General features: G+C 42.3%; 1 protein-coding gene across 9 annotated transcripts in view; it reads right to left on the reverse strand.

Annotated features, from left to right (window-relative positions):
• Window positions 1-215: 215 nt before the first annotated feature.
• The window catches only part of ARK2N (arkadia (RNF111) N-terminal like PKA signaling regulator 2N), a 58,210-nt gene continuing 30,530 nt past the window's right edge, over window positions 216-27,895 (reverse strand). For 4 of the 9 annotated variants that reach the window (XM_081929851.1, XM_081929852.1, XM_081929853.1 and 1 more), the window contains 4 exons: window positions 5,204-5,386; window positions 3,424-3,550; window positions 2,830-3,024; window positions 216-705 (listed from right to left, as the gene is read on the reverse strand). In XM_081929851.1, coding sequence (XP_081785977.1) covers window positions 522-705; window positions 2,830-3,024; window positions 3,424-3,550; window positions 5,204-5,386 — 689 coding nt within the window. In that variant the 3' untranslated portion in view covers window positions 216-521. Of the gene's footprint in view, window positions 706-2,829; window positions 3,025-3,423; window positions 3,551-5,203; window positions 5,387-18,728; window positions 24,971-27,895 lie in introns of those variants that run through there. The other 5 variants (XM_081929856.1, XM_081929855.1, XM_081929858.1 and 2 more) reach the window with 5 other exon arrangements.

Here is a 27,895-nt window from a genome sequence, read left to right on the forward strand (position 1 = left end):
GGGGCATTCAGAGCTATGAACAAATTGGGCCAGTGGTGTTTTGTTTTTGTTTTTAAATAAAAAAATGCAAGGGGAAAAATAATAATAAAGCCCCACATGTACCAGCGACATCCGTTTTAGTGGTGAATTAAAGCAATTGTACGGCTCTCTAAAGGGCGTGGGTTGGAAGGTGTCACTGCTGCTGTCAACGAATGCTCTAAATTAATCACACACAATGAAAAAAAACCTGGAAGTTGTTATTGAAGTACAGTGCCACTAAGTTTTCCGTAAGAGGGAAAAAGCTCCCTTTGACTACAGAGGGGTCATTATCTCAAGGAAAGTTCTTGATGATGCAATTTTAATTGGAGGGTGTCGGGGAGGGGGGGGAGGAGGAGTTCAGAAGAGGAGGAAACCCTCCCGGAGGACTCTGAATTCCAGAATGCCAGGAGCAGAGGCTTTGAACACCGAGGCGATAACCAGAAACTTCTGTGCCACAAAAGGAAGAGGAGGGCTAAGTGACTAGAAAACACAGTGAAGTTGCATTACAGTAGGTATTTGCGCCTGCTGTCCTCGTCCAGCGTGAGATCCACCACTTCGGGCGGCGAAGACCAATTCTGCGGGGGGGCCACACCTGTCCATGGTTCAGATTGCCGGGTGCACTGCAGGCCTGAGCCGTGTTTCCGGGAAGACACACTCTGAATCACTCCTCCCCGAGGATGGACACATCTGCGGAAAGGAAAGGGGAGACAAAGACATGCCCATCAAGGCTCACCTATTGGAGCACAAGGAGTGGTTTACACCAGTGGTTGTCAACCTGGTCCCTACAGCCCACGAGTGGCCGTTTCAGGATTCTAGGTGGGCAGTAGGGGGTTCTACGGCACAAGATGAATTCTCCTTCCATCGAGCACTGGTGGGCGGTAAGGAAATTTTACCATCCAGGAAGATGCATTAGGGGGCAGTATATATAAAAAGGTTGACTATCCCTGGTTTACACGGATGCATTAAGACCCTAATTTCTTTGGCAAAGGGCTTGCCAAAATGAATGCATCAAAGCAGGGAGAGGGAGACAGAAAAATTATGTCCAAGCATTGGCTAAAATTCTTAAGAAAATCAGCCCTGAGTGCTCACTGGAAGGACAGATCCTGAAGCTAAAACTTTGGCCACCTCATGAGAAGAGAATACTCCCTGGAAAAGACCCTGATGTTGGGAAAGATGGAGGGCACAAGGAGAAGGGGACGACAGAGAACAAGATGGTTGGACAGTGTTCTCATAGCTACCAGCATGAGTTTGATCAAACTGTGGGAGGCAGTGGAAGACAGGAGTGCCTGGCGTGCTCTGGTCCATGGGGTCATGAAGAGTCGAACACAACTAAACGACTAAACAACAACATTGGCTAAAATGTGATAAGGTGTAAAGGGGCTTTTAAAGTGTAGCATAATTTAGAGGAATTAACTTCATGTGTGAAATGGGCACCAAAGGATAATCACCGAACCGTCCTTTATTTATACAGTGCTTGAGGGGGTTTCAAAGCACTTCGCTTGTTATTATGGCTATTGTTATTATTTAAAAATTTAGACTGCTCGTGGCATGACACCATCAAAGCGGTGCAGAGGGTAGAAAACAGAATAAAACACAGGAACACAAAAATACAACTAAACATAAATCATTAAAAACGTCCCAATACGGAGCTGCCTTCAGATGCCTTTGGAAATTCAGGCAGATGTTTATCTCCTTGACATCTGATGGAAGGGCGTTCCGCAAGGCGGGCGCTGCTATCGAGAAGGCCCTCTGCCTGGTTCCCTGTGACCTCACTTTTTGCAGGGAGGAAACCGCCAGAAGGCCCTCAGAGCTGGACCTCAGTGTCGGGGCTGAATGGTGGGGGTAGAGATGCTCCTTTGGATATACAGGGCTGAGGCCGTTTAGGTTTTTCAAGGTCATTATTTAAGCAATCCATACAGCAGCCATGCAAAGGTCAGTATTATCATCTTGGTATTTACCAAGGTGGGAGGTTTAGGCAGAGGAAACAGTGGTTGGCCCAGAGTCTAGTCAGACAAGAACAACATCTAGGGCATTTCTGAGATACAGAGAATGTTACAAGGATTGGGCTGTTACCGGATATTTACAGAAGCTGTGGTCTTCCGTGCTGAACTAGTTGATGCAATGGGAGTAGAAGCCCATCAGTATCTTCAATTCGCTTACTCCTGAGCACGAGTAAGCTGAGTGACATGACGGGGAGTGAGGTGGTGGATGAGGATATGGGAGGCACCCATATTTCCTACAATGCCCCCCTAACCTGCATGTGTAGGGGGAGGTAGCATCAGGGAAAACAGGAGCCTGCTGAGGCCCTTGGATTGCAACCACGCCTGACTAGATCAAAACAACGAGAAATATCACCCTGTGCCACTGTTTTTTTAATGACACGGGTTAAAAAGGCCACCTGCCTTTCGCATTCTATGTAATTTTGCAGAGATGTCAATGCACTTACTCCCACTTCCAGATTTCCAAAAACTGTTATAGCGTTGAAAAGGCGACTCTGGTATTTGAAAGGTGAACCCGCTTACAGCCTGTATACCCCCCGCCACGGATGAAGAAACCTGGGATTAGAGCTACATCTCATGCCACTGGCCAGAAGGTCCTACAGGGTCAGTGAAGGGCTAACTCTCGCTCGGTTGGATACCTGCTATTGGCCAGAAACCAAGGCCACAGGAAGCTTCTCTCCCTAGAAAGAGGAGCATGAAACCAGGACAACAGCGACTGTCTGTGCCCAGATGCTGGGCAGGCTTTCTTGTGGTCCCCGGCAGCCAGTACCTGCATAGAGTGGGAGGGGGGTGGGAATCTTATGCTGCAGACCTGCCTTCACACTGGAAACTGAGGGGCAGTTGGGCTCTGCACCTTTGCTCAAACAGTTCTTTGCTCTCGCTTCTTGCCTTGCCTTTTGACACCTCATTGACTTCCTCCTCTGCTTCCACTTCACTTCCACCTCTGCTTTCAGATCTCCCTATGTCTGGAATGCCTTTCTCCCTTGCCGCTTGAAACACTTCTTTCCTGTTTTAAAAAAAACGATCTCCTTAAGACTCGGGTTCTCCCTTTGCTTTGCTCCCTTATGGTTTTGCTGCTTTAGTTCGTTTAAAAATCAGCTTGTAGCAGCTGTGCACACTATACGGTATGCTGAAGACACCCTTCTCTGCGCCCTGTGCCTCTGGGTTCGGCAGATTCCGTCGCACCCAAATATCAATCATATATTTGACGCTAGGTCCATCTTTAATGTGTATGTAATTTCGGGGGTTAGATTGGGAAAAGGCAAGTCGTCTTAACAGAGGGAGGTAGAAGACCTACCCACAGGCGGAAAAAAGTAACATGGCCAACTGATCTGCATTTTCTTCCTTTTCAAAAATTAATTCCAAGTATTTAGATGGACTCAGTGCTTAAAAGGACAATCAGTACCTTGCGTGCTCCTGAACTCCCACGATCTCCACCTCGCTGTCTGATGATGCTATATTAATTTCTTCATTGACCTGGGTGTTGCTGCTGGGGGCCTTGCCGCTTGCCAGGAATCCAGCATTCAAGTGATCTGTAGAAGGCAAAGAAGAAGGACAACCCATCCCAAGATTCAGCAGCTTGATCACCCTTGCAGGAAATCCTTAGAAAGAAGCCGTTTCTCACCAACGTCAAGCAAAGACCTATTCCTCAGACTGCCATTGCAAAATATACCTGGATTGGGAGTCGGGGACGGGAAGAAGGCTGTCCTTCCTGGCAGACCCTGTTTTTGTATAAAAACAGACCCTTCTTTTTTTATAATGATGGATTGCCACCAGGTTGAACCTGACACAGTCCACTGTTCACCTGCTAGAAAAGCTTTTGAGGGTCCCTTCCATCAGCCTAGCTCTACAAAAAAATAAACCCAAAGAGCACTTCTGGATTTACGAAAGGACCCAGAGGTTAACAAAACTTTGCGAAATATCCTTGGAGAATATAAAAGTGTCCCTGAACAATTGTGTGGTCTGGAAGATTTTTGTGAGAAATTCCAGAGAAATATCTTTCTAAATCATTGACACCAAACACCAGATAATTCAGAAAAGGTGGGGAAAAGGAAAAGTGACACATCACACACAGAGACTTGCAAATAAAAATAAAAATGTCAGAGTAAGTTAGCTTTACCTCCATGAGTCGGCCTTCCATCAAGGGGCCAACTTTTACTGGTCTCAGAATCCCATAAAAATGTTAGGCTTCACTCATTTAATCATTTAAGCATTTAATCAGAAGTTCAGATATTCTCTCTCTCTTTCACTATCTTTTGCAAGGAACTGTGCACATGTTCTGAACCCTATTGGTTTGTATTACAAAAGGACTGGCTACTTTTGAGTAGCTGAGGTATCGGGAGAAAAGGGATTAAACTCAGGATATTTATTGGGGAATGAAAAGAAGAATATCTGACTGTTTTGGACTTCCAGAGAGTGGTCAGCCACAGGTGGTCTAGGGGGCAATGCTTGCCTGCTTGGAATACAGCCTGTCTCCAGCTCTCACTTCCATACATCACTACTGGGAAAACCATAGCTTTCACTATACGGACCTTGCCAACAAAGGTCCATATAGTTAAAGCTATGGTTTTCCCAGTAGTGATGTATGGAAGTGAGAGCTGGACCATCAAGAAGGCTGATCGCCGAAGAATGGATGCTTTTGAATTATGGTGCTGGAGGAGACCCTTGAGAGTCCCATGGACTGCAAGAAGATCAAACCTATCCATTCTGAAGGAAATCAGCTCTGAGTGCTCACTGGAAGGACAGATCCTGAAGCTGAGGCTCCAATACTTTGGCCATCTTATGAGAAGACTCAACTCCCTGGAAAAGACCCTGATGTTGGGAGGGCACAAGGAGAAGGGGACGACAGAGAATGAGATGGTTGGACAGTGTTCTTGAAGCTACCAGCATGAGTTTGACCAAACTGCCGGAGATAGTGGAAGACAGGAGGGCCTGGCGTGCTCTGGTCCATGGGGTCACGAAGAGTCGGACATGACTAAACAACAACAACCATGCCAGTTCAGCCATATTTGCAATGTGTACACTTAAGTTTTCTAATAGCGAGCAGTGGAAAGAATGGGTCTGCATGACTACTTGCTGCAGGCCTGATGACCTCAGGCTACAGATGAAGAGTCGCAGTGGGGGGACAACAGCGTAAGCCAGGTGCAGGAGCTAGCGTAGGACTGGGACAATGTTCCCCTACTCACCTGTCTCAGCATTCAGCTCTTCTAGCAGCCCTCTCGTCCTCCAAGTAGGCCCAGTGTCCTGGTTAGCGACAGAACTGTTGTGCTCTTGGACTACCGCAGCTGCCAATAGATTGTCTACATTCACCACTTCCGGGTCGGAATTTGTGTCCGAGATATCATAGTGAGCCACAACCGGAGCTCCATCTGGGAAGGAAAGAGAACCCGCAGCTATGAAGACCGCAAGCGGCTTGGGGGAAGCACAAACTCTGCTGCTGCTTTGCTGTCTATATAATGAGCATTAGCATTTGAATACTAAACAAATCAAAAGCAGTGACAAAACTGCCAACTTTCATTTGATATAGATCAGCCTTCTCGGATGGGGTGTCTGCCAGATGCTTTCAACTACAACTCCCAGCAGATGGGAACTGTAGTCCAAAATATCTGGGTGGCCCCAGGTTGCAGAAGGTTGATGCAGACCATAAACGCCATTTGTTGAAGTAATATGCAAGTAAATGCTTTACAAAATACCAATATTATTTATCTAAAGTATTACTGGTAACGAAACATACCATATTTTTCGCTCTATAAGGCGCACCAGACCACAAGACACACCTAGTTTTTGGAGGAGGAAAACAAGAAAAAATATATTCTGACTCTCCGAAGCCAGAACAGCAAGAGGGATTGCTGCGCAGTGAAAGCAGCAATCTCTCTTGCTGTTCAGGCTTCTGTGATAGCTGCGCAGCCTGCATTCGCTCGATAAGACGCACACCTATTTCCCCTTACTTTTTAGGAGGGAAAGGTGAGTCTTATAGAGCAAAAAATACGGTACTTAATATTTCCCACAAAAGAATAATAGTTGGATGGGACTCTGAGGATCCTCTCGTTCAACCCCCTGCAATGCAGAAATATGCAGCTGTCCCATACAGGGATTGAACCTGCAACCCTGGTGTTATCAGCACCGTGCTCTAACCACCTGAGCAATCCAGTTAAAACTATCATCGGACTACTTTGTGCAGATCTGACAGATCTGCCCTATTTCTCCCCTTGAACTGAACTTTATATATCTGGGTGAGGCTTCCCTTGCCGGTGGTCTGGAAAGTGCAGTGAGTGTAGAATGCTGCAATGCAGCTGCTGACAGGAATGAGACCCTCCCAGCATACCACACCTCGGCCCAAAGGTTTGCAGTGCCTGCTGATTTGATCCTGGGCCAGGTTTTCCTATTGGTATATAAAGCCCTTAATACCTTGGGACCTGCTTGCTTGAGGGACCGACGTGCGCCTCTCTTGCCTTCTCCACCACTTGGATTTACAGGGCTTGCACTCTTACAAGTGTCTTATGATCATTCCATGTCTGCCCAACTTTTAGGGTGGCAGCAACTATGCCATGGAATTCCCTGCGTGTTAGCGCTATTCAGGCACTCTTGTTATACTGCTTTTTGTTGCTTGCTAAGAAGACTTTGTCCAGACCTATCCAGATTTGTACCTGCTTTTAAATCCTGCTGATTTTATCTGCATCTCATTATACTGCGTAATGCACACTGCTTAAGACAGTGTTTTTCAACCACTGTTCCGCGGCACACTAGTGTGCCGCGAGATCTGCCTGGTGTGCCGTGGGGAAAATTGAAAAATTTGAAAGATTAAAAAATAAAGTATTTTATAATTTTTCATATTTCTGTTTACTTACTATTTCATAATAAAGTAATTATAAAATACTTTCTTTGTGTTTATTTGATTCCTATTCAAGAGAATTACTTTATATATAGTCAATATAGGCACAGAGTTAATTTTTTAAACATTTTCTAATGGTGGTGTGCCTCGTGATTTTTTTCATGAAACAAGTGTGCCTTTGCCCAAAAAAGGTTGAAAAACACTGGCTTAAGAGATTATTCTTTATTTTACTGAGTGGTTTATATATATGTTTTCTGAACCAGTAAACCTCTGCATTTCTGCCTTTTGAAGATTTTGAAAACTGTAAGCACGGATACAGAAAAAGTGGTGCAGAAACATACATGTACGAACACATGAAGCTGCCTTATAATGAGTCTAATTATCATTGGTCCATGTGGCCAAGCAAGGTACACTCTGACTGACAGCAGCCCTCCAAGATCTGGGGGTGCTGCCCTGTTTATCTGAGGTGCTGGACTACAACTCCCATCATTCCTAGCCGGCATGACCAACGGTCAGGGATGATGGGAGTTGTAGTCCAACAACATCTGGGGACCCACAGGTTGAGAATTGCTGCATGCAGACAATGTATTCTGCCAACGAGCTATGGAAAAGGTGTGTCATATTTCATCTGCCAACTTACAATTAAGGGGGGGGGGCAGATGAGGACAAACCCTCCTTTTCAATTCACTCATCGAACACACCGACAAAAGAATTCACATCAATTCTTTCCAAAATTACAGCAGGGTATTTTTGTTGCTAAGTGAGAGGAGGGTGCGGGGGGAGAGTGAAGAGCGCCAGATGGACTGCAAGCAAAGCACAGCATGCCTGTTCTCAATATAGCTGCCTTAGAAACAACCATCTACTCCTATGAAAGTGGGAGAGAGGAAGGGAATGGGGAAAGCAGCAACTATGTAGACTGAAAAATCAACCGTTTAAGCTAGGCAATGAGGCGAACTCAAGATTTGGCTGTCGGAAACACACAACTTGCTCATGGTCCTCCACATCCTGGTTTCTAGGAACAATAGTTTGCCTCAATGTCCGAGTTAAGCAAATTATGGGTATCACTAATCACAGTCCACCTCCAAACAGAATGAGAAATCGTGGTTTCCTACTCTAGATTGGAGGCAACCCGTGATCAGCAGTACTCATCGTTTCAGACATCACAACAACTTATGATTACCATAACCCAGGAAGCACGGAAGGTAACTGGCATGTGCAAGCACAGAGTGTGTTCCCAACGACCAAATTATGGTTTGTTTCATCTGCATTGAGCCAGGATCTCACTAGTCCATGCAGTCATGCATTATCATGGCACAAGTCTTTGTGACACAGAAAAACACAGAGGCAGTCCCTTCTTTAATTTATATGATTCAGAGTCCTGTCTGGAGACTAGATACCTGAAATGCTCAGTCTTAGAATAACCTGGGGGGAATTATTTTTAAATGTTCTTGGGGTTTTCTGCTTTTTCAATGAGCAGCAGACCACCTCCCACTCCCAATGTCACATCACAAACAGTTTTTGCTATCTCCTCCATTTCAAAAATCTTCTACTATGAAGCATTACGTGTTTCAGGTGTTCCTGTGTGTCAGCATCAGTCTAAAGTTCCCTTAGGCATGCAAACAAGTTAAATGGATCTTTGGATTTTTAAAATGTGAAAGCAGCTTTCTGGTTCCGATCAAAGGTCCATCTAAGTGCAACATTTAGCTTCTTTCAGCAGCCAACCAAATATTTTTGGAGGCCACAAGCTGGACATAAAGTCAACAGCCTCCTCTGCTTTTGCTCCCTAGCACTTAATATTTAGATATACACTTCTATAAAAATGGAGGTTTCATAAAAGCCATCATCACTAATACCTGTTTCTCCATGCATCTGACTTGTCCCCTTTAAAACCGCCATGCCACGTAGAACTGAATTTTGCAAAGTCTGCAATACACATCCCTTCTGAAGGTATTATTATTATTATTATTATTATTATTTATACCCCGCCCATCTGGCTGGGTTTTTCCAGCCACTCTAGGAGGCTCCCAACAAAATTAAAAGCACAATAGAACATCAAACCTTAAAAACTTCCCTAAACAGGGCTGCAATGCATATTCTGAAAGAAAAAGTCACTTTGCTGACAAGATAACTGACCCTTACTCTGTCCTGGCTAAAACAGAATATAAAAAGAATCCTTCCAGTGGCTAATGTGGATGTGCAAATGGGATATAGAGCCCAATGATTTGCCAGACATCCTCAGTGAAAGGTTCTCATGTCACAAAGCTGGGAAAGACTTTGAATTCCCTACTGCCAGTTTGGACAGAGGACACTGGGCTAGATGGACCAATAAAAATGATTCAGTATAAAAGCAGTTATTCTCTTATATAAAATGGCTGCCAGCTACCATGCAGTATAAATCCCAGTGTAATACAGTATAAGAATAATGTTCCATATTATGGGAAATGAAGCTAAAGTTTTAGGAATCTAAGAACCCAACTTTAGAGCAGACCAAAAGTTCATCCTGTTTCGTACAGTGGCCAACCAAATGCTCTGTTCAGAGACACAGGGATGTTGGTACGTTTTGGATTTCATTTCTCAAATAACTAAATAAACCAGGTAATTTAGCAAGACGTTTCTTAATTCCCTATGGAACCAATGCCACTTAAAAGTATCCCAAAATTAGTTCTGTAAATTACGTTAAAGAAACGTACAGAAGATTCAGGATAAACCAGCATCAATAACAACCTGCTTCCTGAAACATTGTCAGAGTTGCAAAGATTAAGACAGATTCAACTTAAATAAAAGGTAAATGGAATGGTTAACTACTAGTATGTACAAAGGGGACAATGGTCCAACACCAAACACTGACGATTGTAATGCGGGGAGGAATCATAGCCAGTTTCAGATTGATATTTGCTGTTGAAAATGGGCTATAAACTTTATATGCAAGGGTGATAATTTTTTAGGTGGGAAGTGAGAATGTGTGTTACAACACTAACTGGCGTGCAGAATTAAGCAAAGGCGTAATTTTTCCTCCCCACAATATCATCAGAGTTCAGTGCGATATGGTATCAATTGACATTACATGGTCAATAAAAAATGTTTTGAGTGCAGAAGATACGAGGGTCAAGTACAATATTGACTGTTTCTTATCTAGCCAATTAAGGAGCTACTCATATTTTTTTCATGTTTTGCAAATGAGTTTACTTTAATTGTCAGTAATATTGTCAAAAGTCGAATCAGACAGGTCTAAAATGAGCCAAATTGTATTTAGACAGTAACTGGAGTCAAGTCAAAATTGTACCACTCCTACATGTATAATCATGCAAAAATGTATAATAAATGTATATACATGCAGAGTGATATTCTTATCACCTACCCAGAGAATAACTTGGGTGAAAGTCTTCATCAGTAGGAAATACAAGCATAAACTTGCTATCTGTAGCTCCAACTCCTGTATCTTCCACACTTCCAAACAGCACACCTTATAACTTAGCTTAAATTTTTAGCATACATTGAACAAACAGTTTACATGCTGAACAATAATTAACATTTGTCAGTTATGAAAATAAATATTTAAACTAGGTTTCTTTAAAAGAAAAACTGGCAAAAGTCAAATGCCCTAAAATTGTCAATGGAAGAGTTATGTTATTTGATTGCTTTGGACTCTCAGATGAGATTGGGGAAAGGGAAATTCCTATTCATGTTTGGATTAAGCTAAATCCAGAAGCAGCCCAGGCAAAGGGCAAAGGAAGCCGATCATGGGCAGGTGAGTGGGAAGACAGGAAGGTGAATAATCTCTTGCACAAGCCCTGCTGGACTTAAGTGGAGCCATACAAGGGCATTCAATGAGACCTGTACAGGGAGGAAATGAATCCTTTTTTTACTAGTGGTGGGGTAGCTTATGAATTTTCTGACTCAGGCTGAAACACACTTGATAATAAGTTCCATTTAAGACACTGTGAATTGTTTCTGAGTAAATATGCAAAGGACTGGGTTACATGGCACCAAAAGTTTTTGTCTAGGCCCTGGCTAAAACGGCTGTCCTGTTAGGAAATTCACAACGCAACATCCTGCAACTTTGCCTTTTCTCTCAATCTGCAAAGCCGACTGTCCTCTGATATGTTCTTCACTTCTGTATTACACAGAAGGGAATGGCTATGGTTATGCAGGTTCATTAGTGGCAAGCATTGGTTTCCATAGCAGAATGGAAGCCTACAATAAGAATAGGTAGAAATTCAGGAATGAGATCCCGGTGCCCAAGAAAATTGACACTTTCCCCATACTTGCATGGGATAGAACGAGGGGAATCTTAAATTAGTGTCCTCCCAGCTCTGACGCGGGTGGCGCTGTGGGTTAAACCTCAGAGCCCAGGACTTGCCGATCAGAAGGTCGGCAGTTCAAATCCCCTCGACGGGGTGAGCTCCCGTTGCTCGGCCCCTGCTCCTGCCAACCTAGCAGTTCAAAAGCACTTCAAAGTGCAAGTAGATAAATAGGTACTGCTCTGGTGGGAAGGTAAACGGTGTTTCTGTGCGCTGCTCTGGTTCACCAGAAGCGGCTTAGTCATGCTGGCCACATGACCCGGAAGCTGTACGCCGGCTCCCTCGGCCAATAAAGCGAGATGAGCGCCGCAACCCCGGAGTCGGCCACGACTGGACCTAATGGTCAGGGGTTCCTTTACGTTTACACTCTGCTTCAGTTCAGTGTGCACACCCCACACTCCTGTACACAAGGGTGCCCCATTTACTTTGGCAGAGGCAGCAATATGGTACATGTAAGAGATTGCTTACTGGGAGCTGCCACCTCCGCTGAAATGAATGGGGAAGTCAACTCTACACATCCAAACAAAATGGAAGGCAAGAGAAACAAAGCTTTGGGAAACAATTGCATTGAAGAAAGGGCGGGGGGGGGGGAAATAAGCTCCATATTTCGGGATGAGGAACAAACGACCAGTGGGTTATCAGATGCAAAGGCGGAAAATACCATATAGAAGCAGGAGCCCCACCTGGGCAGGCTAAAGGCCCAGTTGGTCCAGAGTCCTCCTTCCCTCAATGACCAACCAGCCACCTTCCTAGAAACACATGAGGGCAGTGGGTCTCCACTGGTCTTACTTCCAAACAAGAAATACTCAGTGGCTCACTTCTGAGCATGGAGCATTTAGCCTTCATGCTTAATTGGCAGGCCAATTCTTTTTGGATTTGTCTAATCTTTTAAATAAAAAAACAAGCATGGAGCTACAGGCCACTACTTCATCCTGAAGCTGCAAATTCCCTGAATCACAAGTTTCCAAGTACTTTTCTCTTGTCTGTCCTGAGCCTACTGCCAATCAATTGCACACAACTCATCCGGTTAACTGACGTTCGCATCCAAGACGATGCAAATGTGTGAGGCTTGGCAAGGATGGCTCTGCAACACAATTTGCCAACCAGCTCACGTTTGCTTGGTGAACAGCACAGAGAGATGTCTCCATTGGGAAACTGACATGGAAAAATAAAACCCAGCATGGCGTTTTCACATCCGCAATTTCAGAATGCACACCAAGGGGGCTGCCGGATCCTGCCACGTTAAGAAGAGCCTGGAATATCCAGCCCAGAGGCATTTTTTATCCAGCATTATGTTTCTCACGCATGAAGCTGCCTCATATGGAGACAGACCATTAGCCCATCAAGCCCAGCACTGACTTTAAGGTGTCAGCTCTTGTAAGGCAGAGGTGTCCAACCGTTCAACCACGATCGACAGATCAATCCCTGGCTGCTAGTGGTCGATCGCGGGCTCTTTTTCCTCTGTGGGGGAGAAAGAACATCTGCCCCTGCCTCCTTGCTCCATCCTTCAATCGCACATGAATGCAAAAATGGAATACTGAGTTATCGCTGCACAGTTTCTTCTTGTTTGCTGAGCAATCGTTTGGTGTGTTACTTTTGCCTGCCCCCTAAAAAAAAGGTCACAACTGCCAAAACCCCCCAAAAAATCTGAGATTGAGCTTGGGACCATGCGCATGAAAGGCAAATGCCTCTAGATGCTCGTAGGATTGTAACGGTTTATCCTGGTAGCCAAGAGAACATTGACTGTGAATACTGAGGACTCAATTCACGATCATAGCTGAAATAGGGCCACTGAGAAAAAAGAGGGAGTTGTTCGTATGCTCGGACAAACTGCAAGGTTTGCAGAAGTATAAAAAAAAAACCTTTGAAATGGAGCAGCTCCCCATCCCCCAAAAAACAATGGGAACGATGAATGCTCTGTGGTTACCAAACACTACCAAGGAATGTTGGAAAAGAAAACCAGAAAACCAGTGTTGGAGCGAATTGACTTGCTTAAGCTTATAAAATCCGAAAGGAAGGCATGGCTTGTTCCTTCGTATTATTGAGATCTGCATTAATGGCAAAAGTGGTCACCCCAGATAACTATGGAGTGGAATGGAAAGAAGCTTTGCTTAAGAAATTCTGGCTCATGGCTTAAGCAGGCCTCCATGTCTTTCTTCCAGATGGAAATGTCTCTGCCTAGGCCAAACTTGGGTCTCCAGCTATTTCTGGACTACAACTTCCATTATCCCTAGCTAGGAAGACCAATGGTCAGAGATAATGGGAATTGTAGTCCAAAAAATAGCTGGAGACCCAAGTTTGGGGAACACTGGCCTAGACTCTGGAATATGGGCAGCAGAAATGCTGCCAAGGCCTTATACCAGTTATGAAGAAGATACAGGTTTGTTCTCCTGCATTTTAGCAGCTCTGAGCGACCTTCATGAATCTCCATGTCCCCTCATCAGGCATGAAAACATGCCAAGTATCTTAAAATAATTGGAAACTGATTTCTGCAGGCGCCCAACATGTCTTTCACCAATATAGAACTAAATCTTAGTGAGAAAAAGTGGAGTGAGAGAAATGAACAAATAAGAACACAGGAAAAAATGTGGTGTCAAGATCCAAATACAACTGTACCTCAGTGCTAGGACTCACTTTTTCAAACAACTTGATTTTATTTTATTGTTCCTTCTACTAAGAGTTTTTCTGAGGACAACTGGCGCTCAGCTTGCCTCAGCCTTCACTGTGGGAGCTTTGAACACCTTCTTCCTTTAGTTTTTTACGCTACTCCTGGCCATTTTTTCTGAGTCAGGCTTCTGGAATTGAATATTTGGCTCCTGACCAGTTCTGGATAAATGCATTTTCTTTAGTTTTTATTTCCCCTAAGGTTCTGTTTATCTTCCTGGGATGCTCAGACTGCACTCTTCATACTGTAAACATTTTAAATCTATTTTTATCTTAATTAATTTCCTATTTGGACCATTCAGGATGTTGAATTCATTTACCTCCAGTTCCCTCTCCCACTGCCCCAAGAACCTGTTCCTTGGATCCTTCCTTGCATAGGTATCTATCTATCATCCGCTCCTTATTCTTTAGGTTACATTACTATATACTGGAGAATTTAGTAAGCTTTTAGCTAGTTTGGACTGGTGGAAGTTGAAGGAAAGTGCTGTTTAGGGCAACGTAATATGCATGCTTTAGTGCCAGCCATTTTGTAAAATATTATTATTTGCCAATTATTTTTTTTCAGTTAATTGCTCATTATAAATTGTGTATAGCTCCATTGTGTTGCCTTATTCTTTAATTTTCTACTGCTTCTGTATTTAATCTCATTTGCACCCCTCCCTCTGTTAATATGAATTTCATATTGTTCCTTTCCACTTTTATACTGCTCTTACATAAAAAATTATGCATTTTTTTTATCAATGCCAAGTTTGCATGTTTTCATCATATGTCTGCTTACATTTAAGTTAATCTTTCAGGTTTCCTGCATTCTGCGTGTGGCGCTCGCTCCTTTCTGGTTAGCACTACTAGTCCCAGAGAATGACACTTAAGAATCTATTTTCAGCTCTCTCCTTCCCAATTTTTGTTGTCGTTCCAGAGGATGAGACTCAAACCAATGGGTTCGAATGGCAAGAAAATGGATCCTGGCTAAACGTTAGGAAGAGTGATGGTAGAAGCTGTTTGTCCGTGGAATAGCCTTGGGAAAGCTCATTTGGAAAGCATCCATGTTGCATGCAGATGACACCAGGTCCAATTCGTGGGATCTCCAGGTAGGACTGTGAATGTCCCCTGCCAGGAACTCTGGAGAGCCACTGCAATTCAGGACAATACTGAGCTAGATAGACTAACAGCAGCTTTCTAACTTCTATATCTCTTTTTATGCAGAAGCTGGAAGAAGATCCTCTGGGAATGGTGCAATAGGGAATTTCCTGCGTTGGCAGCAGTTTGGAGTAGATGCTATGGATCCCTTCCACCTACAGTGCTACCTTGGTTCTCAAATGCCTTGGGACTCAAACACCTTGGAACCCAAACACTGCAAGTAAGTGTTCCAGTTTGCGAACTTTTTTCAGAAGCCGAACGTGCTCCGTTTTGAGTGCCATGCTTCCTATTTGAGTGCCACACTTCCGTTTTGAGTGTTATGCTGAAGTCTGTCTGTTTTCGCTATTTATTTTGCGGTTTTGTTTTTGGGGCTCTTTTTGTTTTGTTTTTGTGATTGTGTGGAACCCAGTTCAGCTACTGATTGATTGTGTGACTGCAGGACATTGATTATTGCTTTCATTTTATGGATCAATGGTCTTGTTAGATAGTAAAATTCATGTTAAACTGCTGTTTTAGGGGTTGCTTTTAAAAGTCTGGAACGGATTAATCCATTTTGCATTCCTCTCTATGGGAAAGCGCGCCTTGGTTTTGGAACGGACTTCCGGAATGGATTGAGAACCAAGGTACCACAGTATTGTGATTGCAACCCTGAAACAGGAGCACGTCTATCAGGTGAACACATGCTGCAAAATTTTGCTTCAGGTACCACTTGTCATCACCAAATCCAGCCTTACAACAGTGGCAAAAGATGACAAAGTGATTTCTTTAAAAAACAAACAAACTTTCCAATCAGGAGTAAAACAAGTAGAGCCAAGCAGAACATAGGGAGCTGCAATTATTGTTACTACTAGTGGAAGACCCCAGCACTGGCAGGTCTGTTTCTTTACCATTAGAAACCTTGGTGCACAAACATGCTGGTTTTAAGAAGCCGCCTCTGCCTCCCTAGATCTATGCCTTCTCTGCATTTGCTTCCTCAATTGCTTTGTCAACAAACAACTCAAACTACTTACTTCCTTTGGCAAACTATACTGAAAATGCAAAAACATCAGTAACGTTTGGTTACATCAGAGGCTTTAGAGCCACCTTCCCCAAATTGGTGCCCTCCAGCTGTTGTAGACGGCAAAAGGGCAACCAAAATTATCAAGGGGATGGAGCGACCTGCCTCTGAATAAAGGCAGCAGCATTTGGGACTACTTAAGTTTAGGGACGTGGGTGGCGCTGTGGGTTAAACCACAGAGCCTAGGACTTGCCGATCAGAAGGTCGGCGGTTCGAATCCCCGGTACGGGGTAAGCTCCCGTTGCTCGGTCCCTGCTCCTGCCAACCTAGCAGTTCGAAAGCACGTCAAAGTGCAAGTAGATAAATAGGTACCACTCCGGCGGGAAGGTAAAGGGCGTTTCCATGCGCTGCTCTGGTTCGCCAGAAGCGGCTTAGTCATGCTGGCCACATGACCTGGAAGCTGTATGCCGGCTCCCTTGGCCAATAAAGCGAGATGAGCACCACAACCCCAGAGTCGGTCACGACTGGACCTAATGGTCAGGGGTCCCTTTACCTTTACCTAATTTTAGGGAAGAGGCAAGGAAGAAGTGACATGATAGAAGTTTATAAAGCTATTTGTGGCATGGGGAAAGTGGAGAGAGGTTTTTCTCACTCTTTCATAGCAGTAAAACTTAGGGAAGCTGAGGATCGGAAGATTAGGGAGAGATAAAAGAAAGTACCGTATTTTTTGCTCTATAAGACTCACTTTTTCCCTCCTAAAAAGTAAGGGGAAATGTGTGTGCGTCTTATGGAGCGAATGCAGGCTGCGCAGCTATCCCAGAAGCCAGAACAGCAAGAGGGATTGCTGCTTTCACTGCACAGCGATCCCTCTTGCTGTTCTGGCTTCTGAGATTCAGAATATATTTTTTCTTGTTTTCCTCCTCCAAAAACTAGGTGCGTCTTGTGGTCTGGTGCGTCTTATAGAGCGAAAAATACGGCACTTCTTCACACAGCTAAAATGATGGAACTTGCTCCCACAGGAGGTAGCGACGGCCACCAACTTGGATGATTTTTAAAAGGATTGGACGAATCCATGGAAGAAAAGGCTATCAATGGCTACTGAGCCCTGACGGCTATGCTCTGCCTCTAGTCAAAGGCAGTAATGCCTTTGAATGACAGCTTCTGGAAACCACGGTGGTGGGGCGAGAGAGTGCTCTTGCACTTGGGATCTGCTTGTGGGCTTCCCAGAGGGATCTGGTTGGTCACTGTGGGAACAGGGCGCCAGAGTAGTGAGCCATTGGCCTGATCCAGCTTAGCTCTTCTTAACTCTCATCATAACCGACGACCGGCCATTATGGAAAGCGTTGATGGGGGTGAAGTGCCACAATGCCTGGAGGGTTCCAGATTAGAGAAAGCTAATGCCCAGTGAAATTTACAAAAATAAATTGATAAATACGCTGCTCAAGAAGCAGGGATGTGGAGGGAACGGTGAGATAAAACAACATGGGGTATTATAGCATCGATGCAGGAGTTGCAGAGGTACTGTAAGTGGCTGCAGAAACCAGACAGAAGTGAAAAGCGAAAGATGTATGGAACTGAAAGGAGAGGGGAGATGTAAAAGTTTCCCAAGCAGCACCTGAGGCAGTTTAGCTAGATTTTAAAATTAACCTCACAAAACCTCCCCCCCCCCAAAAAAAGGGTTGGCTTTATATTTTACATTGTAATAAGAATTTTATTAATAGCTATATTAATTCTAGGTTACAGTAGTTACATTTCTGAATTTATACAGTTTGGCAAGGAATACACATTTATAAATACAGTAAAAGAATAGCATAACCATATTCTCTCCAAAATCATAAAGTGAAAAGAATTTTAAGAGAAATTAACATTACTTCACCCTTCACTACACAAAGCTGCTCCCACCCCGTCAAGATCTTTTCACTGGGGTGTGGTGGAGGAATTATGCATTTGATAGAAGTTGCTTATACTTGATTTAAATATTAAAACCCAAACAAAATCAGGAAGGTATATGCAACGGGTGATAGTCAATATTAGTGATAAATAATGTAAGCCCTCTTATTTCTAATCTGTATATAACTCAGTTGGGTATTATCCATTAAGAACCAATTCAAGATAATTATTCCTTTCTCAAAAAAAAAAATTAAAGTTTACCAAGTAATAGTTTCATGCCATGCAGTAAAGTGGACAGAAAAATAATTTTCTGTAAGCAGTCATGAGGGGCATGACATGGCATAGCTATGTTGGCACATTGAATTGAAATGTCTAGAGTTGACGCAGGCACCTTGAGAAAGTTATGACCTCCCCTCCTCTTGAACCCTAATCTATAAAATGGACATAACCACTTGCTATCATAGCAAAGGGAAAGACAATAAACATGTTGCCATACAAAACAAGTGATTTCTGAGCACAGGCTGTGAAGCTACACTGTACAGCAGTGATGGCCAAACTCGGCCCTCCAACTGTTTTGGGACTGCACCTCCCATCATCCCTAGCTAACAGGACCAGTGGTCAGGGATGATGGGAATTTTAGTTCCAAAACAGCTGGAAGGCCAGGTTTGGCCATCACTGCTGTACAGTATTTCATAATCTACTCAAATCAAAATTACATCAAGGTGACAACAACATGTGAGTGCGAGTGGTGGGGACTTAACAGTCACAGTGTTACTTGCATGTAACCGGTCATTTGGCTGAAAGCAGATGTTTTTCCTAATGGAAGAGATGAGAGTACCTCTTCAAAATTTGTCTCTCAGCTCTCTCTCCTCCTCCTTTCCCTTTTTTCCCCAGAGATAACTGATGCTAAAGCTAACTAGGTTTAAACACGATTTCACACCCAGCTTGTAATTATTGGTAAAAACCTGACTTCAAGTAGCATCAGTCTTGGTGCATAGGTAGCAAACACTCTGCAAGTGGCAGCCAAAAGTGGTATTTCTCAGATGTTGCTGGACTACAACTCCCATCATGCTGCACATTACATGCTGCCAAGGGTGGATGAGAGTTGGACCCAAATAACATGGCTCTGCATGAGCTAAATCTGCACTAAATCATGATTAAAGTGGGGGAGGGGGGAAGCAACCAGGGAGCACTAAGAGGGGGAGGCAAACAGGAACATGTGTGCCCAAAGAACCTCCTGATATCTTAACAGTGGTTAAGAAACTGCAAAATGTAATATCTGGAGGGAGATTTTGATGTGTTTTCCTTTCTGCACTTTGAAGGGTTTCCAAAAATAAATTGCTGTCCTAAATTAGAATCTTTTATTTAAAAGACTAAGATAAAAATATAGAAATACTAACATCATGAGTTGAGGAGAGGGGAGGGGAACTGGTTTATTTAAATTACAAGACATATATTAAAATAATATAAATCGTATCAAAGATTAGTTTGTCACTCAGAACAAATCTATTCAGCCTGATGAACTGGTTTCAATCTCAAGTTGTTATGAAATGCCTACAAGAGCCATGATGAGGGGTAAGTCCAATGGCACGAATGCCATTATTTTCTTTTTAATGAAGACAATGTACAGCTATTCCACATCGTCAGTATTCAAAATCAGAACATGGAACAGGCCACTCACCCTTGAATCTGTAGCAAGGATAGTCCTGAAACAATGCAACCAGAAAATTATTGTGCAAGTTGAAAATTAGAAGTGTTTTTCTGGGGTTCTGGGGGCATGATCAGCAAGTGCAATCCATATAATTGCTGGACCCTGAACTACCATTTCCTCCTATGGAGAAAAGCTTGAAGGGGTAGCAGGATCTGACAATAGGACATGCTCATCTAGAAATAAGGCTTCTCACAAATTATTTGGGGGTAAGGTTTACAAGTTGCTCCTTTGGTTCTAATAACACCACCAGGACATATTCCATTTATTGTGCCACTAGTAATTATTGTTTATTTCCCCCATGACTTACAGATTAAAAAAGATGAATGCACAGTTAAATAAATCAAATTGTCAAACCTACGGCAGCTTCATATTCTACTTCGCAGTTGGTGGTAAAGATACCCACTGGTCCGATTAAAGGGGGTTGGAGCATAAAGCTATTATGCATGCTTAAGGGATTTAGAGACAGCTATGAATGTTTGTACACCTTCCTTCCACCCCATTCTTGAGAAGCAAATTCCCTCTTCTTGCCTCAATCATGGGCAAAGAAGGTGTCACCAGCCATACCAGTGGTTAACACAAGCCAGGGTTCCTGTTGTACTGGGATCTGAAAGTTGACAAACTGTGGTTAGAATTAACCATGCTTGTAATTAGTAGTAACATTTCCTTTAAAGCAGGCACCCCCAAACTCAGCCCTCCAGGGGTCTTGGGACTACAACTCCCATCATCCCTAGCTAACAGGACCAGTGGTCAGGGGTGGTGGGAGTTGCAGTCCCAAAACATCTGGAGGGCCGAGTTTGGGGTTGCCTGCCTTAAGGTGCCTGGAGGGAAGGGGATTTACTTCTGAGGAGGGAAGGCACAAACACTTGCACAGCTGACTCCTGATCTTTTAACCACAGCTAAGAGGGAGACAGCATTACATCTCCATTGTCTTTCAGTGGTCACCAAATTAAAACCAAACTTGTCTATTGAATAACTCCATACAGAGTTATAATAAAAAGTACTGCTTTGACACCAAAGGTATGGTAGCACTGTAGAGAAACCACAGGTTTTTACCAAAAACAAAGGTGATTATGCTTTGCACAGGTAAAGAGTGAACAGAATGCTAAACATGATTATTCATAAACATCAGAAGACCTTTCAGGGTCTTCAGTAAAACTCCCATCTATTAATTTTTGCAAGGGGCTTCTAAGAACAAAATTACAATAAAATTATGCTAACAGGATTATAGCCAGTTACAACTAGTTTCAATCTCAAAACTATTACATTGTGAGGTGCCTATAGCATAACCTGACTCAGCTGATCTAGATTCTAAAACACCTGTATCATCCATTTTAAAAATATGCTTTAGAGCATGCTTGAGGCAATGATGTTCTACAAAAAAAGCAGCCCCTGCGTGCTTGGGAAGACCTGTAAAGTTGACATGCAGTTCCGAATATATTTCTAAATGCTTAGATGCCTATCGGTACTAAAAAGGGGTACATACTAACTTCAACAAAATAATCAGAATAATTTCTTAATTTTAAAAGTAGGTAAGGACAAATTCATAACGTTTTATTCAAGGCAAAAAAGGAGAGAGGGAAAAGAAAAGGTATTGTCAAGATTATAAAAAATTACTCTACTGTTTGAAATCAATCAAGTTAATGTACACATGGTTTCATATTAGGAAGATATCAAATTTACATCAAAACACTCATATCAAAATTATACAAGGAAAGATTTAACACCAAAATTGCTTTAGAAACCATTCATATTTTCTTTTACATAAAATTACATCCTGCATAGCCTTTCAACTGTCACCCTGAAAATACAGCTTTTTAAAAGCAACGTTTATTCTTAAAAGACATAGTGTAGAAGATAGGGCAGGGAACGCAGGTACATATTTCCAAGTTATTTTACTATCATAAAATCAGTTATGACATTAGAAAAGGGGGAAGGCCAGTGAGCAGGCACACGGCAATAAAAAGGCAGGGATCCAAAGAGTTATTCTAGGAATGCCCCAAGGTCTTGGAAATGTCTGTTGTCATTTTTGAATGCTTGTCACTGAACAGCACGTCACATTACAGCCTGCTTTCAAAAGCCCCCTCAAATCCATGAGCACTTTGCCATGTGGTACAGGAAGGTGTTGTTAGAGAAACACAGTTCTTGGCCATGAAGAAGCAGTCACCCAGTTCTCTGATGTTGCCAAATGTTTGCAACCTGTAATTTTAGGTCCTAAGCAGTCCTAAGCACAATTACTTGAAAGCTCTATTGAACTTAATGAGACTTATTTCTGAGTAAGCATGTTTGAGCCCACACTGTAAACCTGAAATAGATGCAATGTTGTTTTGACCTTTGTTTGCCTATAACGGAAGGGGTTATGCTGAGCTACTGTACATTGTGCAAGCAACACATATGATTTGCATTTAAAAGCCTAACTGGAGAAGGAAAACGGAAAACTTTCAGTTTCCATTATGAGAACAAAGTTTATCTAACCAGCAACTTTATAAGGTTCATTACTCTACACAAAGCTACTTCCCAGGTGCAGAGTTTACCCCCAACCTGCAAATTACAGTAATTGAAATAATGCTTAGGCATTTTCAACCAGAGGTGTTAGGGATATAGTTCAATTATTCCTTCAAGGCTGGCTTGGAAAATGCTTGAACTGGAACATGGGTTAAAACAATGGCCACAATCCAGAAAGTCATACAATAAGCACCACATACTTTATTTTCCACATGCTTGTGAATCCCTTACACCATTAAATTTACACTTTTAGGAGCTGTAGTCTATTTCACCCGAGGAGTGCGGGGCAGGTAAAATGTGAAAGTTCTACCATGTTACTAACCCCCAAGACCTGGTTTGAATAAGAATGTCTTACACTGCTTCCAGAAGACATACTAGCTTGGGGGAGTCATATGGGGAAGAAAATTTAGAAGCTGAATGCCACCATTGGCAGCCACCATGAATGGCAATCTGTGCACCTTGCAATTCTGACTGGATGCCCAGAAAGTTTCTAATCTCTTAAATGTAATGATGATAAAATGGGAAGAAAGTTAGCTCTTAGGTATACTAGACCAGTGGTGGCTGATATCAATTTGAACTGGCAGAGCCAAAGGCAAGGAGACCAGGGTGGATAAAAAAATCCAATGATTTAAAAATAATAATAATAAATTGATTTTTATTTTATTTAAATCAGATTTTTAAAATGAAATGCTTTTGGAGAAAAAAATCTTTCTAAAGATAAGTTTTCTATTTAAATTACATTATAGGCCGAAGGCTATTCATCAGGAAATAAGGATCTGTTTGAAGTTTTCATGTGCGCTACAACTAAGTCTAAGGGTTTTTTGTTTTTGTTTTAAATTGTTTAACCACATCAGTTAACAAACATGGATACATATGCTATACTGTTATTGCTTTAGTTAAATAAATTGTTTAAATTGTTATTAAGGAAATGATTAAGTTTCTCCTTCCAATAAAGTACAGCAGAAAAGTTGCCCAAATAAAACAGTTAACTTATTAAACTTCACAACAATATCATAATTATTTGTCTATGTATTTCTACTAGTATAACCAAATTTTTCATAAAACTCTAAAAACCACCCTGAAAATTTATTATTCCAAAAATGAAACCTTCGTCTGGTTGTAAATATTAAGATTATACCAGCAAGAATATCTTTCTATAAAAAAAATGATTTAAAACAAGTCTTACCGACTAGTGATTTAAATCGATTTGATTTAAATGATATCCTAGAGAAAGCTCAACAACCTGCCCATGAAGGAAACCATCAGTTGGTGGAGGCAGAGGCAATGACAGGCAGAAAAAACAAATTCGTGTTGTCCCCATCCTCCTCTCTCTGCTAGTTATACAATGGCAACACTATGACCAGGGAGAAGGAAAATGATGGGCACAGCTACTCCCCGGACTGGTTTTAATAAAGAAAGCAGGGAGTTAGGGATTGGCTAAGGTCAGACTTGAAGCTGGTGGAGCAATGCCCCATTTCCTGTAACAGACCGGCCTCCACTGTACTAGACCCTGATTGACATGTACAGTACAACAAACCCTTGCATGGGCTGCCTAAAGAGACTCTCTGGATTGCAGCCAATGTACTTTGTTCTTCCTCCATGGTAGGTCAGATTTTTTAAAAACAACAACCACCCTTGACCATTTTTTTTAAATTCAATACAGGCTTCTGGAGTTTAAATGGAACATGAAAATACAATCTGATCATGTATTAACACACACCAATTACTATTTTTCTGTTTGTGGACAGGTGGCCTAAGTGTTTAAAGCAGTCATGCTGGTACAATAAAAAACTTATTCGACCTCTTTTATTAAAAACGTCAAATTTTCTAGAAGTTAGTGTAACCCAGGGTAGACAGGCCTATTGCTTCTAACTATCTCTCAAATTCCTGTGGTCCTGGGGTAACGTGAGTTTTTACCAAAACATATGCTTCCTAAATGTCACAAACACTTGTGAGAAAAATAAAGGCTAAAGAGGGGCTATGAATACTGGTTTATCAAATCATCTCGTCCATAGACTGGCCAACTTGAATCCAACAGGATCAAAGGAGAAACCCCAAAAATATGGCAAGCAATATATAATCCTGTTTATGATGCACAATCTAGATACTAGCATTTGTTTAAGAAAATGTTCACAGGGTATACTGTCTGGGTACATAAGGCTGCTTTCAATTCCAAATTTGTATTTCCACATATAAACACTTTAGGCATGCAAAAGGAGCATACAAGTGAATACATTGATTGTTCCTACAGTAAGACACACACAAAAAGATCACTAAATTGTATCTTGCCAAGCTTTGGTGATGATAAGCTGGAGAGGAGAAGCATTTTAATGGTAACCTTAAGTACAAATCTGTTGTCTTCAAAAAAATCCAACACTGGCAGTTAAAAAGCCTAAACAAGGAACCAAAAAAAATATAGAATACAGCTTTTGCAGTTCAGTAAAGGTCAACAGGAAAAGGTTTGGGAACCATGTTAAGTTTGTGATTGATTCAAGTTGGGTTGTGCGATATTCCCATTTTCAGGAAAGATAGCTGGGAAATTGTTATTTAAAGTTGCAGTGTCGGCATTTTGACAGCTCACATAAGAATTAAAGGGCGGCTGTGGAAGCACTTGGCTATCAGGCACCTGCACAAATACCCCTGCCTGAGTAGCTGGGGAGATTCTTTGGCCAGCTAATGGTACTTTAGGTTCCCTGGGCTCCAGCTGCTGCTTGCTTTCTTCATCTGTGTCAAGGCGGGTTAGCTTTTCTATCCACATGCGAAACTTCTCCTCTGTCTGCCTCTGCATCTCGGCAAAGCAGTTCATGGCCTCTTCCAGGACACTGCCTATGCAGTTCCTATCCCATACGGTGCCCCTGTCAAGCAATCCTGGAATTTCCCTGGTCGCTCCTCCAGATCCCCCAGCACGACTGAAGCCAGCTTTAAAGACATTGAGGCCATTGCATAAGACATCATTAAGGAAAAGGTAATCACATCCATACATTAAAGCATGCGAGCACGAACAAGCTACATACTTGCTCTAACTGGTCAGGTAGATTGAATCTCTGAGAAGCACTGAGATACCTGCCCAGTTAAAAGTTCATAAGCCACCACCCCAACATAATTATTTAAATCTTTTGGCTTTCAAAACATTTTTCTCAGAAGGTGAAATCATCCCTATTTCTAATTTTGGTGTCTTCCTCGCTGAACAAAAGCCAAAGCAGCGTAACTTTGTAAGAATCAAAATCTTGTTTTATGAGAATACGACCAACACTCAAATCTAATTTTATGCACACTCCATCTAAGTAAAACGTAAGAATACAAGAGTTGCCGTGAGAGATTAGAGCATAGTCCGTCTAGTCCAGCATTCCATTTCCAATATCTGACCTCACAAGCAAGGTACGATGGTGGTGGCTATTCGTGGTTGTTTCTCCACGTCATCTGGTCATCAGATATATCTACTGCCTCTGGGGGTTAAGGTTGTTTCTCTCTCAAGGTTACTAGCTTCTGGGAGACCACCATGGATTTGATTTGATGGATTTGAATTATATTAAAATAATCTTATCTTCAACTACTGAGCGCAGAAGGGGAAACACAGAGCAGATTACGCCAAAGAAAAGCACAGGGCTGGATCCAGACCTGCCTGCAGCAGAACTCTAAGTTCCCATGGGTAGAAGGGGCTTTTCAGTAATTCCTCCCTTTTGCCGACAGCCCTCTATGTCCCCACAAAGCAGCTCTGGAGGGTTGAGGTATCCTCCAAAATTGTGTATGGGGTCATATGGGGGGGGGGAGGAAAGGGGCTGCAGAAGAGGGGAAGCACTGGTGAAAAATGCCTCCCTGTACCCCATTTGCAGGATTAAGTGTGTGGGAGCTCCTGATGGATCAGAGCTTTATCTGTGAATGGAAAGAGCCTCTCCATTCAGAGGGAAATGTCTGAATCCAACCCACAGTCTTTGTTTACTCTGGAGAAAATCCCAAAACACAAAGACCTGTATATGGACCTTGTGGGTGAAAACGTTCCCACAGGGAAAAGTTGCTCTTGCAGATAGTCAGAACCACAACTCAAGGAGAGGATCCCAAACATGCACAAAGAAAACCCTAATTTTGAACTCTGAGCAGCTCATCTAAGTTTGCAGAAACATAATTTTCATTCTGTATTCTAATGGTAGTACGTAGGTCTTCACAAATCTCAGATTTTTTTGCAAAGAATGAGGTGACACAGGTTATGGAAGGTGGATGTGGGCCTGAGAGATGAAACATGAGGCACGAGAGAAGCATGGATAACAGATAATTTCTAGTAGTGATTAGCAAGTGACTAGCAACATACTAATGGTTTGGGACTCGCCTACACGTTTCCATCTTATTCTTTGCAACTGTGATGTCCAGAATTTATTTTAGAGGGAAATATTACAAGTTTATGAATGTAACTGGGCACCTCTTCTGAAATACTGACAGTGAAAAATACTGGGGCATCTCACTTGATTCTTAAGTCTCTAGCTCAGGTGCTAGAATATGGGGAGGAGAGACACATAGCTGATGCTATGGGAACGTACCACAAGAATACCATGAGGGGACTACTACTGATAAATTATAGTGTTTAGGTTAGTTTTTGCATTCTTTTTCAATGGCAAATAATTAAGAGTATGACTTGGATTTCTCAGGAGGCAGAGGTTAAAATTCTCAAAACCTGAGTATCAGTAGAACTATGCCTACTATCCATATAGGAATGAAATATCTGGACTTTTATTATGGGATGCATTCTTCTTGAGTTGTTAGAAGCAATATATCTTCACTTACAGTGAAGTCCTTCAATGACTAAAAAGATCAGAGTCAACTAGATATGGAAAGGTCTGTCTTTTGAGCTCTTCTCATAAACCTGGCATTCTATAATAACAGCAGCTGCTTTTGAAGGGAAATTCAGATTTCTTCTCCAGGGCAATGTCTACCAGAAGGAAATTCTGGGCTATCTTCTATCTTCCTCTCTTCCAGGATGACAAGAGGGGCAAAGGGGTGTTTCCTTCTGTTTGGAACACAGAAGAACTGCACTAATATGCCATGATTTACAAGATTACAATTCCACAGCCAGAGCTTTGGCTCTAGACTTGTACCCACTACAAATACAACTAACTGCAAACTGTAGGATTTTATCCATGTTTCCAGCTGGGTGGGGCAGGGTTCTTCCCTCCCCCTCTGTAGCACCAGCACTGGAACTACACCTTGGGTTTGTCCTGCTTGCCACTGGCAAAAAGGACAAGAGGTAGTTGAACCCTACTAACACAGCTGAGGGTGAACTTTCAAAACAGCTTGCAGCAATGGTAGATTAAAGAAAGATATTAATCTCCAACTTACAAGAAGGACATATGGTATGGTAGCTATAGAGGGGCAGGCAGAAACCTTTGTGCATGGTTATGGTTTTTAGGCAATTGTCACTCCCATTCAATTTCCAAATGACACTGTCAGTGAGTTCATTTTTGCAGCTCTGGATAAAATAGCTTTCTCAAATTTAAAATATAATTTTACTCAAAACTTCACTGTAGCAGGCCCCAATCAGATCTACCCTCTGCATGTCCCCAAACCTAGATTTTATTAAGAGATGGAAAACTATTCAATACAAACAACTTAATGCTTATGCAAACTGACACTGATATAGATATTTTAATGGTGGCTAGGTCTTATCTTTACAAAGGTTGCCTCAACATTTTTAAGGGATAAAAAGAAATCCATATGCACGTAACTTAAAGAAGGCAAATACTTGGCCTCCACAACCCCACATGCATGTTTTTTGCACTAATTTTTACAAAAACAGGTTACTTTAGGGTTATGATACATTATTTACTCTCCTGTTTACTAGCAAAACTAAAATGT

This window comes from Podarcis melisellensis (genome assembly GCF_964234715.1).
Source record: "Podarcis melisellensis genome assembly, chromosome: 11".
In the NCBI taxonomy this organism is placed as follows: domain Eukaryota; kingdom Metazoa; phylum Chordata; class Lepidosauria; order Squamata; family Lacertidae; genus Podarcis; species Podarcis melisellensis.